This window comes from Coturnix japonica, chromosome 6, assembly GCF_054131305.1.
Source record: "Coturnix japonica strain WE chromosome 6, WE-NBRP24, whole genome shotgun sequence".
NCBI lineage: Eukaryota > Metazoa > Chordata > Aves > Galliformes > Phasianidae > Coturnix > Coturnix japonica.
Genome location: NC_140668.1, coordinates 14,043,855 through 14,059,679, shown reverse-complemented (window position 1 = coordinate 14,059,679; position 15,825 = coordinate 14,043,855). Strand labels below are relative to the sequence as shown.

Genomic DNA, 15,825 nt, shown 5'->3' with positions numbered 1-15,825 from the left:
GCATGGACTTCTATACATTTAAGTTATAGGAATTATCTCCTATATTCCAAGCCTTGGTTTGCTCTGTCTTTTGGAATAAAGTCATGTCTTTGTCAACTGCATGGACCGTTACTGCATGGAGGAAGATAAAAGAATACAGGAACATCTCTGTGTCTTATTACATACAAAGATTCAACAGCCAGTACTGATAAACTTATTCCACCCTGACAAACATCAGATTACAAAAAAGAACAAATCCACCTTGGGGAAGATTAGTTGAAGAACTCTGAGGCCCTGAATTGTAGAGGCCTTGGTTTTTCAGGGGGTTTGTCACAGTGCAGAAAGAAATTTAGTATTGCTATTGATACTCAGAGATGCTTTCCTACCTCATGTTAAATGTTTAAATATTTGCGAAGAAAAGGGTTTCTCTTTAGATGCAAGATTGGCATGTACACTTTTCTAACAAATGAACAGCTTGAATGGAAAAGATTAAAGTGCTAAAATATGCTTAAAGTTCTAGAAAGAGATGAAATAGATATACTCCATAAATCAGGCCAAATATATATCTTCATAGTCCACACTGCCAACACACTAAAGCATCAGGGACAGAGGAAGCCCTATGTGTAACAGCACTCACTTGTTTTACAGAGTTACAGCTCATTCCAACTGCTTTGTTGGTTTGGAGTGGCACGCTAATTAATACAATCAGAAGAGAAAGTTTCAGAAATCTCCCAACAGCGCACATTAGCATATACTGCCGAGAGACTTGATAGAGTTCAAAGCTTATCTTGTAGCCTACATGCTCCATGTTTGCTCAGAGCAGCAGCTGGCCAAGTGATCTCCCTCCTTCTCAAAGAGCAAAATTAAATTAGATTAGATCATCTATTCTCCCTTGTAGAATTAAGATCGTGCCATGAAAACAAGCAAATTAGCTTTTAAAACCCTGTTTCTCACTTAAAGGGTAAAAGGCTGAGGGATGATTTCTGTACCAATTCAGCCAAGCTGCAACAGAATGCACATACCTTTTTTTCTAGGCAGCCTACAAGAATCAAGTGTGGCCCACTGGACTTGAGGCTGTGAGTAACAGGGAAGCCTGAGGTCAATGAAGAAGGAATCGAGGGAAAAACAGAAACAGTCACAAGGTTTTGAGATAGATGCACAGAAATGGTGTATTTCCTGGGATGGGCTGAAGGACCACAGAGTTCTGAGAGCTGCTTTGTTTGCTGCCATGTAAAAACACTCCAGACAACAAGAAAACTTGGTTCCTAGACAAATTATGACAAAGAACATTTTAGGAAAAGAAACGCTCACAGTATAAAGAATAGAAGGAAAAATGTAAGGGATAAGACTCTAAGGACCTAAAAGTTATCTTGAAGAACAAACGTTTGTGGATGATGAGTGGGATGGAGGATGAACACTTTGAATTCAGATACTGCAGTGATGCTAGATGCCACATTAGAAAAGGCACAACAGTGAATGAAGTTCAAAAGGGGCCATACAAATAAGACCCTACATTTAAAGGCTAGTTGCTCGCATTGCATCACTGCACACCAAGCTGTGGGGTCAGTTGGCACAGATGCGGTTAAACAAGCTTATAAAAATGTGTTCCCATTAAATTACCATGTTGCAGCAATTAGACACACTCCAGAAGATTGTCCTATGCAATCTGTTCTAGATGAACAGCTAATGAGAACTAAGCTAAAATACGATCTGGTTATGATTCCTCTTTTTAATATTCCCTCTATTACTAAACAGCTTAAACCTATAAAATGGAAAGGGTGAAAGATATTTGTCTGCTATGGTCAGATGGAGTAATCAGACTGGCCATGAGAGCACGTAATGAAGGCTGTGGTGCATCTTCACTCAATCAGCCTACGCTGCATCAAGTATAACAAGAACTTAATTTAAGTTATTGTAGCTTGATCAGTTTGGCTCAGGGTGAGCAAGAAGGCAACCTCAGCTGTACTGCCCAGATTCCCCACAGCTCAACCTTCACCACTGTAATTGTACAGATTAAAAGAAGATCTGTTCTGAAAAATCTTCAAATTAATCAGGTCTGTTATTTCAGGATATTGAGGAGTGCCGGCCACTCACTGCCCCTCTGTTTGTGCTTTCAGCATGTTTCTGCCCACTGCTTCTGTTGTGTGCATAGAGGCACAGCCATGAGACTGGACCAAGACATCAGCTGAAACTGCATCCTGGCTCAGCCAACATCCATACGCTGCAGTAGGTGGCATTTTCAAGGATCAAAGGGATACAGTCAGATCTTTAATGTGAAGAATAGCCTTATTTCAGGTGAACTAAGAAGGCTTTTAGACACCTAAGCCATGTCTTTCATTTCCTATTCTGCTTTCCCTAAAACACCCTTAAGATCAACTCTGCCATTTCCTTCATATTAACTCTCATGTTTGCACTGTAAGTAAGACTGAAGGGGAAGACCAGGAGAAAAAAAATCTGTTTCCACAATTAGAAATATAAACCCCTAATAGTGATAGTAAGAGTCTTTGTTCTGTTTGTACAAGGCTGACTCTTAGTACTAAGTATAAGTACTGCAAATAAGGGCTTGACACCTCTCTATTTGTGAGCTGTACTGAAGACATTATGCTAAAAGTCAACCATTTCTCAAGGTAAATGAGAGCTCCAAAGGGCTGTGTCACAGCCTGAAATGTCTCAACTCCCTGTGAATTCCCTGTGACTTGACTGGTACCATTTTACTGCAGCTGTTCATTCAATTCAGAGTTCACATCGTGAAACATGACAGTGAAAAAAGGAACTGATGAGAATTCACTGAGTGCAGCTTTTCATTTGAAAAGATCCTCAAACATATAAAATTGCTTTATTTTGCTTAATTTTCCACATTTAAAAGCATAAATTGCATTTATTTTTCTAGTCCATACTGAAAACAAGCGATAATTTGTAGTATTACAACTTTCATCTCAAAGGAATACAACTGCAACAGTTCCCACTCCTTCTGAAAGAGGTGAATGCTATAGAAGGCATTGGATTGCCTAATGCAAGGGATGCATACATTATTTTTTCTCATGAGAATATGCGAAAGCTGTTGCTATCAGCTTCTTTTTGTACACACACAAATGACTTTCAGGAAAACAGACCTTTCTTTTTTTTTTTCCTTTTATGTGCTGAATTACATGCACTAAAGATTTACTATTGGAAATGGGAAATGCTGGTATTTCCTAAGAACAAAAAATGACTTAGGGCTCTTAGTAGTCACAGTTCTCAGCAGGATTACTTAACTGAGGTTATTACCATTCAATCCAAACAACCTGCATCCTTTTAAGGACTGAAGTATTTAAAAGCCTAGACTATGTACTCTGCCTATTATGAAATCTCATCTCATTTATTTTGAGGTTGGTGGAAAGGCTTTCACTTATTTCACTACACAACAAATTAGGCCTATGGTAAAGTTAAATAATTAATTACACTGGAATCTTAGATACCGCAATACAGCTTTGTGCTCTGATGCTGAGTCTGGTTTTGTGAGAGAAGTAATAGTAATAATAAAAGTAGAAAGATGAGCTTACTGGGAAGAAATAAAACAGGAAAAGTACTGCATTAGTCAGACAATCATTACAACATACAGTACCCTTCAGTGACTGTATCCAGTATCCACTAAATTCAAAGGACTTCAGGAAAATTCCACTGACTTGGTGTTAAGCAGCTGCGAGGAGCTGAACACCCATAGAGAACTGCCCAAGACTCTGCTATAAAAGCAGATGATGGACTGGACCTTGACTAAACCTTTTGCCTTTCCTGTATTCCATTCAGTCTCTGCTCTGAATGCCTCCAAGGTTTTCCTCTGTTGCTTTCTGATCACTTCTGAGATGTAATTTTGCCTACTGTTTCCTCAGCATTTCCTTTCGTAAATCCTTATCTTTCAACGTTCGCTCCTCATTCACAATCTTATCCAAAGATATCTTATTCATATCTAATCTATCTTGACTTTGGCCATCTGTCCATACAGACTGCTCAGGTCATTCTTCTCTCAGACTTATTCCTTTTTGGGTCTACCTTCTCTAGATGACCTTAGTCATTGTTTTTCCTCTGTTCCTTAGTAGCCACTACTTTCACATTTATCAGTTTTACTATACCAGCTTCACCAGAAAGACCTTCTCCGAGCCTCTTCCTACTCACACATCTTGCTCGTCTTCCTATAGCGCACTTCTTTTCTTGCTCCAAACCTTCTAACAAGTGGAGTATAAAACTATCAATCTTCCCTTTGTTATAGGAAGCTATAGAATTAACTACTTAAAACAAAAGATCTTAGTCACAGGATAAGTAAACTCGTTTTCTACGCTAGCCTTATTTTAACACAACTATATTAACTTCTGTGGCATTTAAACTAGATCATATTTATCCACTTGGAAGAAACCTAACATGAAAAGAAACATTTCTTTCCAACTCTCTAACATTTTCAAGTTTTAAATTAGAAACGTTTTTCCATTACTTTGGTTATACAGCGCCTTAACTTGGCTCTCAAACAACTACCCCATGGCACGTGGACAGCACGCCCTCATAGTCTGCACTGTTCCTAATCTAAGATGCTGAAAAACATCAGTTCCTGACAGAGCCAACAGGTTCTGAGAAAAATGAATATGCCTGGAACTATGGAAGATAAACATGTATAACAATGGATTTCTTGTCCTTCCTCCTAGCATGATGCTGAACGATGTTATGGCATTGCTTTTTAAGTGTCATGGTCTCTCTAATGGTGATAATGGAAAGGTCCTGGCACTCACAAACAGTCCCACTTCTGACTTTTTCCACTGAAAAGGATCAGAAATAGACTCACAACAGTTCAAACGTACCATTTAACACATCAAGTTGCAGTAACTACATGCATTCCCTACATGTTTCCTTCACGGTCATTAAAAGGCCTTCCTAGAAGTCATTCTTTCCACCCTCTTTGATTTATCTTGATATGTGCATGTTCAGAGCAAACTACGCTCCCTTGCTAAGCAAGATGACAGTACCAAAGTGCCAACTACATGGAAGCTGCTTCTGACCTCTCACAACGACGCATAAGGAAAGATTCTATTTCACAATGGACTGACAAAACATTAATAACCGGGATGTAGCTTCCTTCAGAAGCGAGCCTCTGGAGAGCTAAGAGTTCTTAATTAAATCAACTTCTCCTGCATATAACATCACTGTCATAGTTTAATAATTTTGTATTTTTTGCTATCAGTATTCCACATCATAACATCATATAAAGCATGAATAATTTTACTGAATCTGCAACTTACAGAAGAAGACTACATCTCCCAGGGAACAACACGATAGGTCACGGGACCTGGACTCTATATTAACTCTGTCGCAGAACAGACTGACGTTTTTTCGAGTTCTGGCGTTCAGGGCAGTGTGTGGGAGCCTTCAGCCATTCGCCTAGATTCACAGTAGGCCTCTCGGTTACGGGACTCATTCTCTCTCCTATTTTGCTTGATTCGTTAGTTCAATTTTCAATTTTCAATTATATTGTATTATATTGTGTTTATCCGGTATTTCGATATAGTATTTAGTAAATAAGTGTGCCTCCTTAGATCGTTGCCGCTGTTTTCTTTTCCTAATTAACTTTTTCCTTTCGGCCTAGGGCCCCTCCGGGGCCCACGGCCCCCTGTCAGGGACGCAGGTGGATTTTTAGTTCAAACCGTGACAATCACAGAGTAGTTGGCTGACTTATGCTTATTATTTTTCAGCGCAAGATTGTTAATTTACAAGTCTGTAATTTCACACGTACTTTAATTCATTACTATTTATGGTCCACCCAAAATCAGTAGGTCTAACCACAGAAGAAATCTACTTGGTGTTAGAATACAGGAACACCAGATAGAAATCTAATATTTGGTACGAATCACCCTCAAGACTAATTGCTTAGATTTGCCTTCCTGAAAGCAATTGTGTGCAACAGAAGTAATTGCTCATGGTCTTCACTGCTAGTTTCCCTTGGCTGAAAAGCAAATTATATAGTAATGCAGGTATGATTTACTTACAGATAACCTAGACCAGAGAAAATAAAAAAAATATGGATGACAATATATTCCTCTGAGGGAAAGCTAAATACTAACACTGGGCTGCAAGCGGCTATTAAAGAATCAGCTGCAGTAATAGCTTCTGGGGAGACCCGATAGATAGCATAAGTGTGAGCAATTTAAAAGGTGCAGTTCAAAGTAAGTTCCCTCTAGTTGTTTACAATGTTCTGTCCATCCCAAAGCTGTATGGATAAACAGCTGTATGGATGAAAATCATTCATTTTCCCAATTCTAAGCATTCTTAGGTACACTTACCTAAAATAAAATCAGGGGAAAGATGTAAATCATCCCCCCAGACTCAAGTCAGTTTAAGTTAGTGATGAAAATTCAGAAGAATTATTTACAATTGTTACTATAAAAGCCAACCCCAAAATACAGACACTAAGTGAGATGGTAAAGAGCAGAATTAAAATGCACTGTGAAAAGTCTCCACAGATCCCTTTTTGCTCAGACCTTAAAAGCTGAGAAATTACTTTGAGTTCAGTCCCCAGTCCCCAGGCTAATCTATTTACTCCTATGGAAGTCAGAGAGTGGGAACAAACATATTTCACTCATTCTTAGTAATTTTCCCCCACAAAAAATACTTTTTGGAGAAACAATACATAGACAGCTGAGCCAATTTTCCTTCTCCCCTCTCAGACAAAATTGGATCATGATTCATCATAGACACAATTGGGTTTTAATTTATTCCTTTAACAAGTTTGTTTATTTTCTTGTAAGCAAGTATTAATCCACTCTGACACAGGAAAATGTTAATTCTACTGCACTGCCTTTCAAACTTAAAAAAGCTGAGTCTAACTCACGTTGGTGTTTACTCTAGCCTTGAAGAAATAAAACTAGAAATGCCTGATGTGTGTACAGAGGTCCTCTGTTCTTTGGGTAGGCTAACACTGACTGCACATCACTCCTCTCTGAATGAAACTGAACAATCCTGTCAGTCTTCTGTGTAGGCATAGATGGAAAGTTTATCATCTTCCCCAAAGAAAGCTGTTCCACAATTATTCATTCACACTAACTTCACAGTGCCACTCGCTGCAAAGAAGAAGGTGACACAGGAAAGCATTTGGCCTATTAGAGAAACATAAAACTTCACTCAGTTCAGTGGAGTCCAAGTAGAATTTAGCCATCTGGTATTCAGATATACATCATGCCTATGATGTTCACTTGCTAAATGGTTATTTCATGAAGCAATGCTAATGATGATAACCCTTCTGTTCTTTCAGTAAGAAGCTTAGTGAGCCCTCCAGCTACTGGAACAAAAGTACACGCCCAATTAGATGAGAGAAGAGTCCCCATCCCTTATCTCTGCTGCAAGAGAAAAGAAAAAATCCACTACAAGTTCAAGAGAAGCAATGCAATTCAAACACCAAGCACCTCTCAAGTTAGGTTCATTTCATTGTGTCATGCAATACCAACTCACATACGGAAGTTCACAGGACATGTTTGTGTCTTAACCTTACCATTATCTCAAAACATCTACAATTATAAGGTGTCAGCACAGAACCCTTCTCCATATTCATGTGAAGACTATAGGACAAATGCTGACTGCCATCTCTGAAGAGTGAACCTCTTATTTCAATGTTGCACTTGCCATTAGGGTTTAAACCAATAGGGCAGCTTGCAGTCTCTTGGTACTACCATACTCTGTCTTCTGAAGCACTGTGAAACAGTTCAAATGCTTTAGCTCAGCTGTAAACAGCAAGAGTGCAAATGCAGTACATGCACACTTCCATATCTGTGGTGCAATGCTACTTAGCAGCTATTTGAGAAGCACAACATAAATACACACAAGAAAACCCACAAAATTATGTACTCGTGGCATTTTCCACAAACATTTGCAGCTTCCAAACTGTCGGTTACACATTTCAAGTGAGTTCAACCCTTAGATAACAATGCATCCATTTCTAGCATGAAAATACTGCTGGCTGATAATGGGTCTTGTTGATTTTTGTGGTGTGAGGAAAGGTAAGCTGCCTGCACTCGGTAAGTGACACACTAATGCCACAGTGCTAATTCTGAATGCTCTGATTTCTTCTAACCTTTTAATTCAGCTCTAAGCTCATCTAAATTTGTTTCTTAGATAAACACAATGTCTACTTGATTCAGCCCAAAACAGCAGCGATATTGCTCATCTTTACAGGATAACTATGGATATACACACACACATACATACAAAGTAAACTAGCACTTACACTAAGTGCCAGTTTGTATAAATGAAAGGAAATCAGCAGTTGGGAAGATGAGGCCAGACCTTCAAACTGCTGTGTGCTGATTGCTTTCCACCAAACTTCACACAGCCAAACCAGCAGATTAACAGCCAGCCTAACACTGATGCACAAAGGCACATTGTACCATAGCTTTGCATTCAGAGGACGACTGTATTTAACACAATTAAAGTAATTGCTCCAGTCTAGTCAGCACAGCAAGGTCTCCATTGGAGTTAATTAGTAAATGCCAGTAAAATACTTTGAACATGCAAATGCTAAATGTTAAATACTTCCATTATTAATATATTCTCACAAATGCTGCAAGGGTAGGCAGGTGCAGGGTTCCTGGAATGCTGCAGTGTCATAACATGCAAAGTAAAGCCAGTGTTTTTCTTAGTTTTAACACAAGAACTTGTTCCATGAACCAAGCTTTTGCCTCTGATATACACAACAGCTCAGGCCTTTTTATCAGCAAGGAAGCATCTTCTGTCATTCAACACAGACTAGACCCCCATGTTCATCTCAAATCATCTAATACATAAGCACATAAAGACTAGTTATTTGCGGGGAAAGAAAGAATAAAAACTGCATCAAGCAAATACAAGGAGCAGGATATAACTACGTACTGTAGTCTAAACTTCTGGAACAGAATTACAGCCACACATCCTGCCAAGACTCTTATACAGTGTATCAAACCCCAGCTTGATAAGAGAGCTTTAGGCAAATACCCAAAAAAGATAAGAAGGTAATGACTGAAGGCATTAAATAGAGAGAAGGAAGCAAAACATTCTGAATTAAAAGAGGTTAAAAGCACTGGGTCATACTTAGTCCTGGGAAACAAAGACTTAACCTCACACAGCTACGTCAGAGATAATAAAAGAGAGCAACAACTGATTATTCTTCCTAGTCATAGATAGAGAAAAAAATAATGAGATTAAGCCATAAAAGGGAAAATGGAAGATGAGTACTGAGAACCTTTATAACTCAAAGAGTGGAACAAGTAGCCCAGAGGCTGTAGAATACTCATCACTGAGGAAATTCAAGCTTAAGTAAACACCCATCTGTTATGGAATATTCTGTTATAATCGCTCCTGCTATTGTGCAAGGAGGTGGAAAGAGTTGCACCAAAGTCTGGGGACTAGATACCTACAAATTCATTTATTTCAGGTTGTCTGAAACGTTTATTTGAAACAACAAACATCTGGTTCTTAATCCTCCAATTAACACAGTTTCCAGCCCTAAGGAATTAACCACAGAATTCATGACAAACAGTTTATTTGCTAGCAGTGGTGTAAAACAAATTGCCTACAAACTTTTACATGGCTAATAGAGCAGTTTAATTGTGCTTTTTTTTGTCCCCCTCCTTTGAGGAGCACACTTGGATTTCAAAATAATATAAATAAAAATAGGAAGTCATCCCTGAGCAGAGACCTTTGCAGCAGTGTCTGAGCAGAGAATTACATGGTATAACAGACTCAGGCTCTCATTCATGATACTGACCTCCTCTGAAGAGCACTCTGAGATCTAACGATGAAAAGGACTGTAAAAAGCACTAGATGTTATCATTAGTATTCAGGAGGATGGAATTCTGTGACTTAGTTCAATTCAAAGGGACCAGCTTTCATAAGCTGGTGCTTATGAAAGCCGACATTTTAAACAAGGAAATAGCTCTGAGAGCAACATTAATGTGGGCTGACCAGGATGGGGTGAGGCCACGCTTTTCTGCCAACGTCTCCCAGCAGGTTGCGCTGCAGACTTGTTTAGTATCGTGGAACCAATTTAATGTCTGCTCACTCATGCTTTACCACTTTCACAATACAGTATTTTATGCTGTTTCCAGTCACACAAGAACTGCATAGTGCCTAAAACAGCATCCTGATCAAGAAAACACACATTACTGCTCACAACTCTATGCATTCTTGCACTCCTGTTGCTCCTGCCCATGCTAAAAGAGATTTCCTGCCTCCAGTTGGCCACAGTTGCTTATTCCAACCACTGTTACCACCTTTGACACCCTTGCAAACTCGATGGATTTCCACCCTGCTGCTTTCAGCTGCTGTGGATAAATTAAACAAAATAGAAAGTCAATCACCAAATGTTCTGGTACTCTGGCTTTAAAGATGTCTCTGATTGTAGGAGTGGAACATGCTGTTCATCAGTTTATTTGGCTGGCTTTGCCACTAGATGATTTTTAAGTAATCCTTTATTCTCACAAAACAGACTTTCAAACAATTAACCAATACAAACAACATATGCATTAAGATTCCATCCAGCAATACAGACTCCCAGTAATAGCGCTAGCATCTCTGCAAGCTTAAGGCAGTTTAATTGACCACCATAATTTACCTCGACGTTAGCATCATTTGGACAGCTTTTGAAAACGTATTTTTGTTAGTGGAGAAATGTGTTCTGTACACATTTGCTGTGGTCAACCTTATTTTCCTACCTACTGATTTGACTTTCTGCTCTGCATGACTAGTACTGAGAAAACAATTAGTAAAGCGAAGCACTTTGTCATTGCCCCTCATACCCTTTAAGCTCACTTAAATGGCGTTTCAATATCAGCACACTATAAGTTGTTAGAAGCTTTCCCTCTTCTGTATTTCCATACAATTGAGATATCTGCATTTCTTTATGTTGCTTTCTGTTGTCGTTGTCATTAATTTGCAGTTGCTCTAACACTTTTATGGATCTAACTATTAGTGCTACCTGATAATATGGAACACAGCACTAAGAGAAAGAACCACACACATCTCTATCTACTTCTTAATTGGGAAAATCAATTCTGAAGGCCTTGTTAAGAAACACACTGCACTATTCTGGGGTTTGTTTGCCATCCCAGCCTGTTGATTGCCTATCAATTTCTCCACAGACCCAGCATCTTCAGATGATAAAACACTTTCAGATGGAAGCCAGGAAGATAGATTTTTCCTTCACATCTGGAGTTAGCAAAGTACTGAACTTTTCCAGTACAAGCCCTCCCATTAATTCCTTGCCTTCCAGATGGCATCACAGCTATGTCTGTTCCTATTCCTTCAGATCATTCTGAGATCTGTAAATTCAAATAACTGCCATCTCTCCCTAGTTAGGTCTACCATGAACAGGGACTGTGACACACACAAGAGCTGAAGGTGAGGAGATGTAGAAATAAAACTGCCCTCATTGAGAACACATTCAGAATAATGAAATGCATTCTTACAGACAAGACCAGAGACGTAACTTTCAGAATTAACTTTTGGGATACCAGAGTCTAAACAAATAGTCCTACAAGTCACATGCTATGAAAGATTCAGTTACTAACAGTTTCCAATCTAGGCTGTAATTAAAACAAACAAACAAACAAGTTTTCTTATTGTTTTGTTTCTTTTAATAGCTTTAACACACAGGGATGAACACCAGCCTGCCTCTCCATGGCTACAGCAGGGAACTATTGTTACATCAGCTCTCTGTGCTTCCCTTAACAGGCACCTGGCAATTTCAGGCTTCTTAGCCCAATAATTTACAGTCATATAAATACCACAACAACAACACAAGATGTTAATTCTGCCAAGTAGTTCATGCTTGTCAGAGTGCAATCAATTAACTGGAACAAATACTTTAAGACTGCAGTCAAGTTGGCTGGCCAGTTCTGTTTGCCATTGTGTCAATTGCTTTAGAGCAGGGACTTCAGCTATTTCAACTGCCAAAAAAGCACAAACAATGGTTTTCAGAAAAATATAGCGCCTTCTCCTAAAATATGCTTTTCTTCAGGGTCAACAAAGCATTCTGTGGGATTTATGCCATATACACCAACATATAATGTTAGTTTCCATTAAGAAATAAAACCACTAGAAGTTATCATTATTGTGAACTCTTCAGAGAATACTGAAAAGACAGTGGTGTTATGATGTGCTCACAATATATGTGAGTAATATATAAATGTATAATATACTGACATACAATATATGTCAGTAATCTGTTCAGGGCTAACAGCTGATCCTCACAGAGTAACACCTCTGCTGCTGCTGAGGCTTCTCACTCACCAGTTGGGACTGCAGGATCCATCGTTGGCTTTTCCCAGGTATTGATCTGCTCCCAGGTAAATCCATTGGTTCCCAAGGCCACGCTATAACCACAGTTACTGTAGTGCTCATCAAAGGAACAACCACCTAAAAGCAAGGAAAACACATACATTCCTGCATTAATATTATACATAATCATGACACTAAAATCATTTAATTTCTCACACCTAGGTTTACAGAGGGAGAAATACAGAGGGAGGGGGAACAAACAAGTCATGTATAATATATTTCAGAGAGCAGAGAAGGTATCCAGAAAACAGTTTTGAACGTTCAACCTTTTTGTATCCCTTAGAAGTCTTTCTTCTCACATTGCTGCTCTTCTCCTCCATCAGCTCCCTTTATTTCCACCTATTTTCTTAACATTTTCACGGACAATTGCACATAACAAGCACACGCATTTGGGTCCCAGTGCTGGTATTTACAGAAAACTCCAGGTCAGATTTTTTAAAGAAATAAGAGAAAGAAAGAACCCAAATGGCAAAGACAAGCAAAGTATCCCTATACTACAGCAATACATGCTTGATTTCACTTGAGATTCAAATTACACTGGGTTGGGTTGCACTTTGAGAACTTGCATCCTTCCTTGCAACCACCTCTTATGCTTAATAACACAAAGTCCTATGTGACACATGACTACTTCTCCAGGCCTTTCAGAACTGGACCTCACAGTGTAAGCCTTTAATTTCTCTACAATGGGAGAATAACAAGAAGTGGATAGAAACTGGCATTCACACCTTCCAGACTGTTGACTAAGTGATCTTTCCTACTCCGGTTCCTGAAATACTTGAATGTGGTTCACTGCCACCTGGCAGCTGCCTGAACACTTACAAATCAAGATAAATGCATTGACGGTGGGGGAAAAATATATATTTCAACACATGCTCGTGTGCCAGGCAAACTAATTCAATTAGTTTATCCCCATTTAGTACTAGTGGATCATTACTACACTGCTGAACCTCCCCTTCCATTGCCTCAGGTACATTCCTCACATCTCCCCATCTTGGTTTGCCAAACATATTGTAGTACTGGCTCTATTACATGAGGTAATTTGGGTGTTTGGGTTTTGACCTTAATTATGACAACAGTGTCACTGCTCTGCTTTTGTTTTCTCTTACAGAAGCAAGGAGAAATCTCTGGGCAGTTACTCCAAAGTCAGCTGGACATATCTAACACTTCTGGAGCTGCAGGGACTGAGCACTGCTCAGGGCTACACGATCTTGCTGTGCCAGCCAAACTGCCAATTGCTCCTGACACTAATCAGAGTTATATGCACAGAGACGTTCCCGGCTCTTTACCTTCCCACAGGCTGCATTCCCTACACATGCACAACGAATAGCAAGTACACAAGTGATCTCTGGTTTCAATTCAATAACCGTTACCCAGCAGTGGGTCATTTAAGCATTCTTTAGTTTTAACATGTGTTTTTTTTCTCTACGTGTCCCAAGGAAGACCAAACCCATCTCAGTTACATCAAAATTCCTCATACAATCCTTATTCTGCTAAAGGACTTAAAGTGCACTCCAACCACAAATGATTTTCTAAAAATTCATGTCAAAATTCACACAAATTATTCCTATTTAAGCACACGCTTGAAGGATTTGTTGGATAGAGTACCTGACCGTAGTCGGTGTTGTTCAAGTTTAAAGATTAAGCTTGTCGTAACAGAAAAAAATTGTTATGTTGTGTAATTTTAATATAAATAGTTCTGAGTTTAGCAGATTTTATGACCCTTGCAGCCTTGCCTGCTCCAGCAGAGACCTTGCAAATGTATTTCCTACAGCATTTAAAAGTAGTTTTTGCTTTAAATTTACAGTTCTTGTGAGGCTTTCAGAGCTGTCAAAATGAGCAGGACCGCACTTCAGCTGTTTCCCTCAAGTTTTAATTTAATTTAGGTGAAAAAGTTCAAGTTTAAAATATTAAATGTGCTTATTAAAATGTCTGACAGAAAAAACAGGTGCTCTGGATTGTCTGTGAGAAGCATGCAATGCAGCCAAAAATCACCTTCTCCCATAGCGAGCAGGCACAAGAGACAATATCAAATACTCTGCTCTCCGTCTCCATGCAGGGCATTCTAGTTTTAATAGATTCACTCTAATAGGAGGACTTCAGACAAACTCCATTTACACAACACCTCTCTAAAGCACGCTACAGTACAGTAAGTGGTGCTGTCTCTCAGCTCTTCCTTTGAAGGAGTTGCAAATAAATACTCTGATCAAGACATGCAATTGTACGAGGACTCGCGTACAGAGAAAATTACGCAGGTGCTGATAGTCTCAGAAGCAAAATGAGACGACAACAAAATACAGGGTAGAAGTCCTTATTTAACAGGGAACCTAATTGCTGATATACAGATACAATTAGCCAAATAGATTGTTTTATGTACACAGAGGCGGGTGAAGTTGGAGGGCAAGCTGAACAAGGATAGTGAGAGCTTCTGGAAATTAATTGGGAGTTTCCACTGATAAGAGACAACACCTTAAGAAGCTTGAAAGTGCCTTGAATGAAATTCAAGGCTAACCCGTGTAGTGAGATTGGATAAGAAAGGATAAACCATGGAGAGCCTTAAAAGCAGCTGCAAACACATCTACATTTCTGAAGAAAGAAAAGTTAGTGGAGGAACCACCAAATGCAAAGTGACAAGGCAATAAACCAGATGGATTAATTTACTGGAAGCAGAATTGGAATTTGGAGAGGTGAATTTGCAGGAAATGAGGACAGGGGGGAAAAAAAGCATTGGAGTCGATTCTCAATGCTCGGATAAGCAGAGTGGCTGCACAGGGAGCACACAACGGCTCAATCCTGGTGATCAAGAAGAGGAAAGCACCTGTCGGCTTTGTGCTAGAGAGTGGCAAAAGGGACAAGAACTAAAAGTGGACCTAGTTGGGACGCAGCCATGATCACCCGTGAGCAAGAAAGCTCTTTCTCAAACAATCTGTGCCCTGTGGAAGTGGTCATGCCCAGCCTAGCACAGCCCTGCCTTCTCCTCCCAGAGGTGCCCTGCTGCCAGCCCCCACTCATAGACACCCACTGCAGATATTTAGAGCACCAAACTCTGCTTTAATCCATGCATATGGCCACCAGATCAAATAGGATCACCCCATCCATGCAACCAGCAGCACCCCACTGCCCATGGAGCCCACAGCCTGGTCCAGGCTGCAGCAGGCTCTGAGCAGAGCAAACCGTGCATAAGGGGAGAAGAGAGAGTTTAAAGAGAAGCACAGCATCTTGCCTCTTCTGGGGAATACTGCTGACCCAACTGATGAGTGTGCTGTTATGTTCAAGTGTGTGTGCGTGAGAACAAGCTCCCAAGCAAGATGGCAAGGCAGCAAGGTGAAGGCACACGTGGCATTTGCACAAGTGCTAACCTGCTGGGATGGAGCCATCCGCTCTGCTACATGAGCAGCTCATTGCCAGGTCCTTAGAAATTCAATTACTCCCCACTGATTAATTTCAGTCTAAACAAAAAAATGTAATTACGGACTTTAAATGCCTACTTAAGTAGGGATAGCGACTCCAAAATGGCATAGTAGG

General features: G+C 39.7%; 1 protein-coding gene across 2 annotated transcripts in view; it reads right to left on the bottom strand.

Moving 5' to 3' along the window:
- Positions 1–15,825, bottom strand: part of LOC146760331 (receptor-type tyrosine-protein phosphatase T-like) — a 172,801-nt gene that overhangs the window by 84,743 nt on the left and 72,233 nt on the right. For both annotated transcript variants that reach the window (XM_085551528.1, XM_085551527.1), the window contains exon 4: positions 12,256–12,381. In XM_085551528.1, the coding sequence (XP_085407654.1) occupies positions 12,256–12,381 (126 nt within the window). The remainder of the gene's footprint in view (positions 1–12,255; positions 12,382–15,825) is intronic.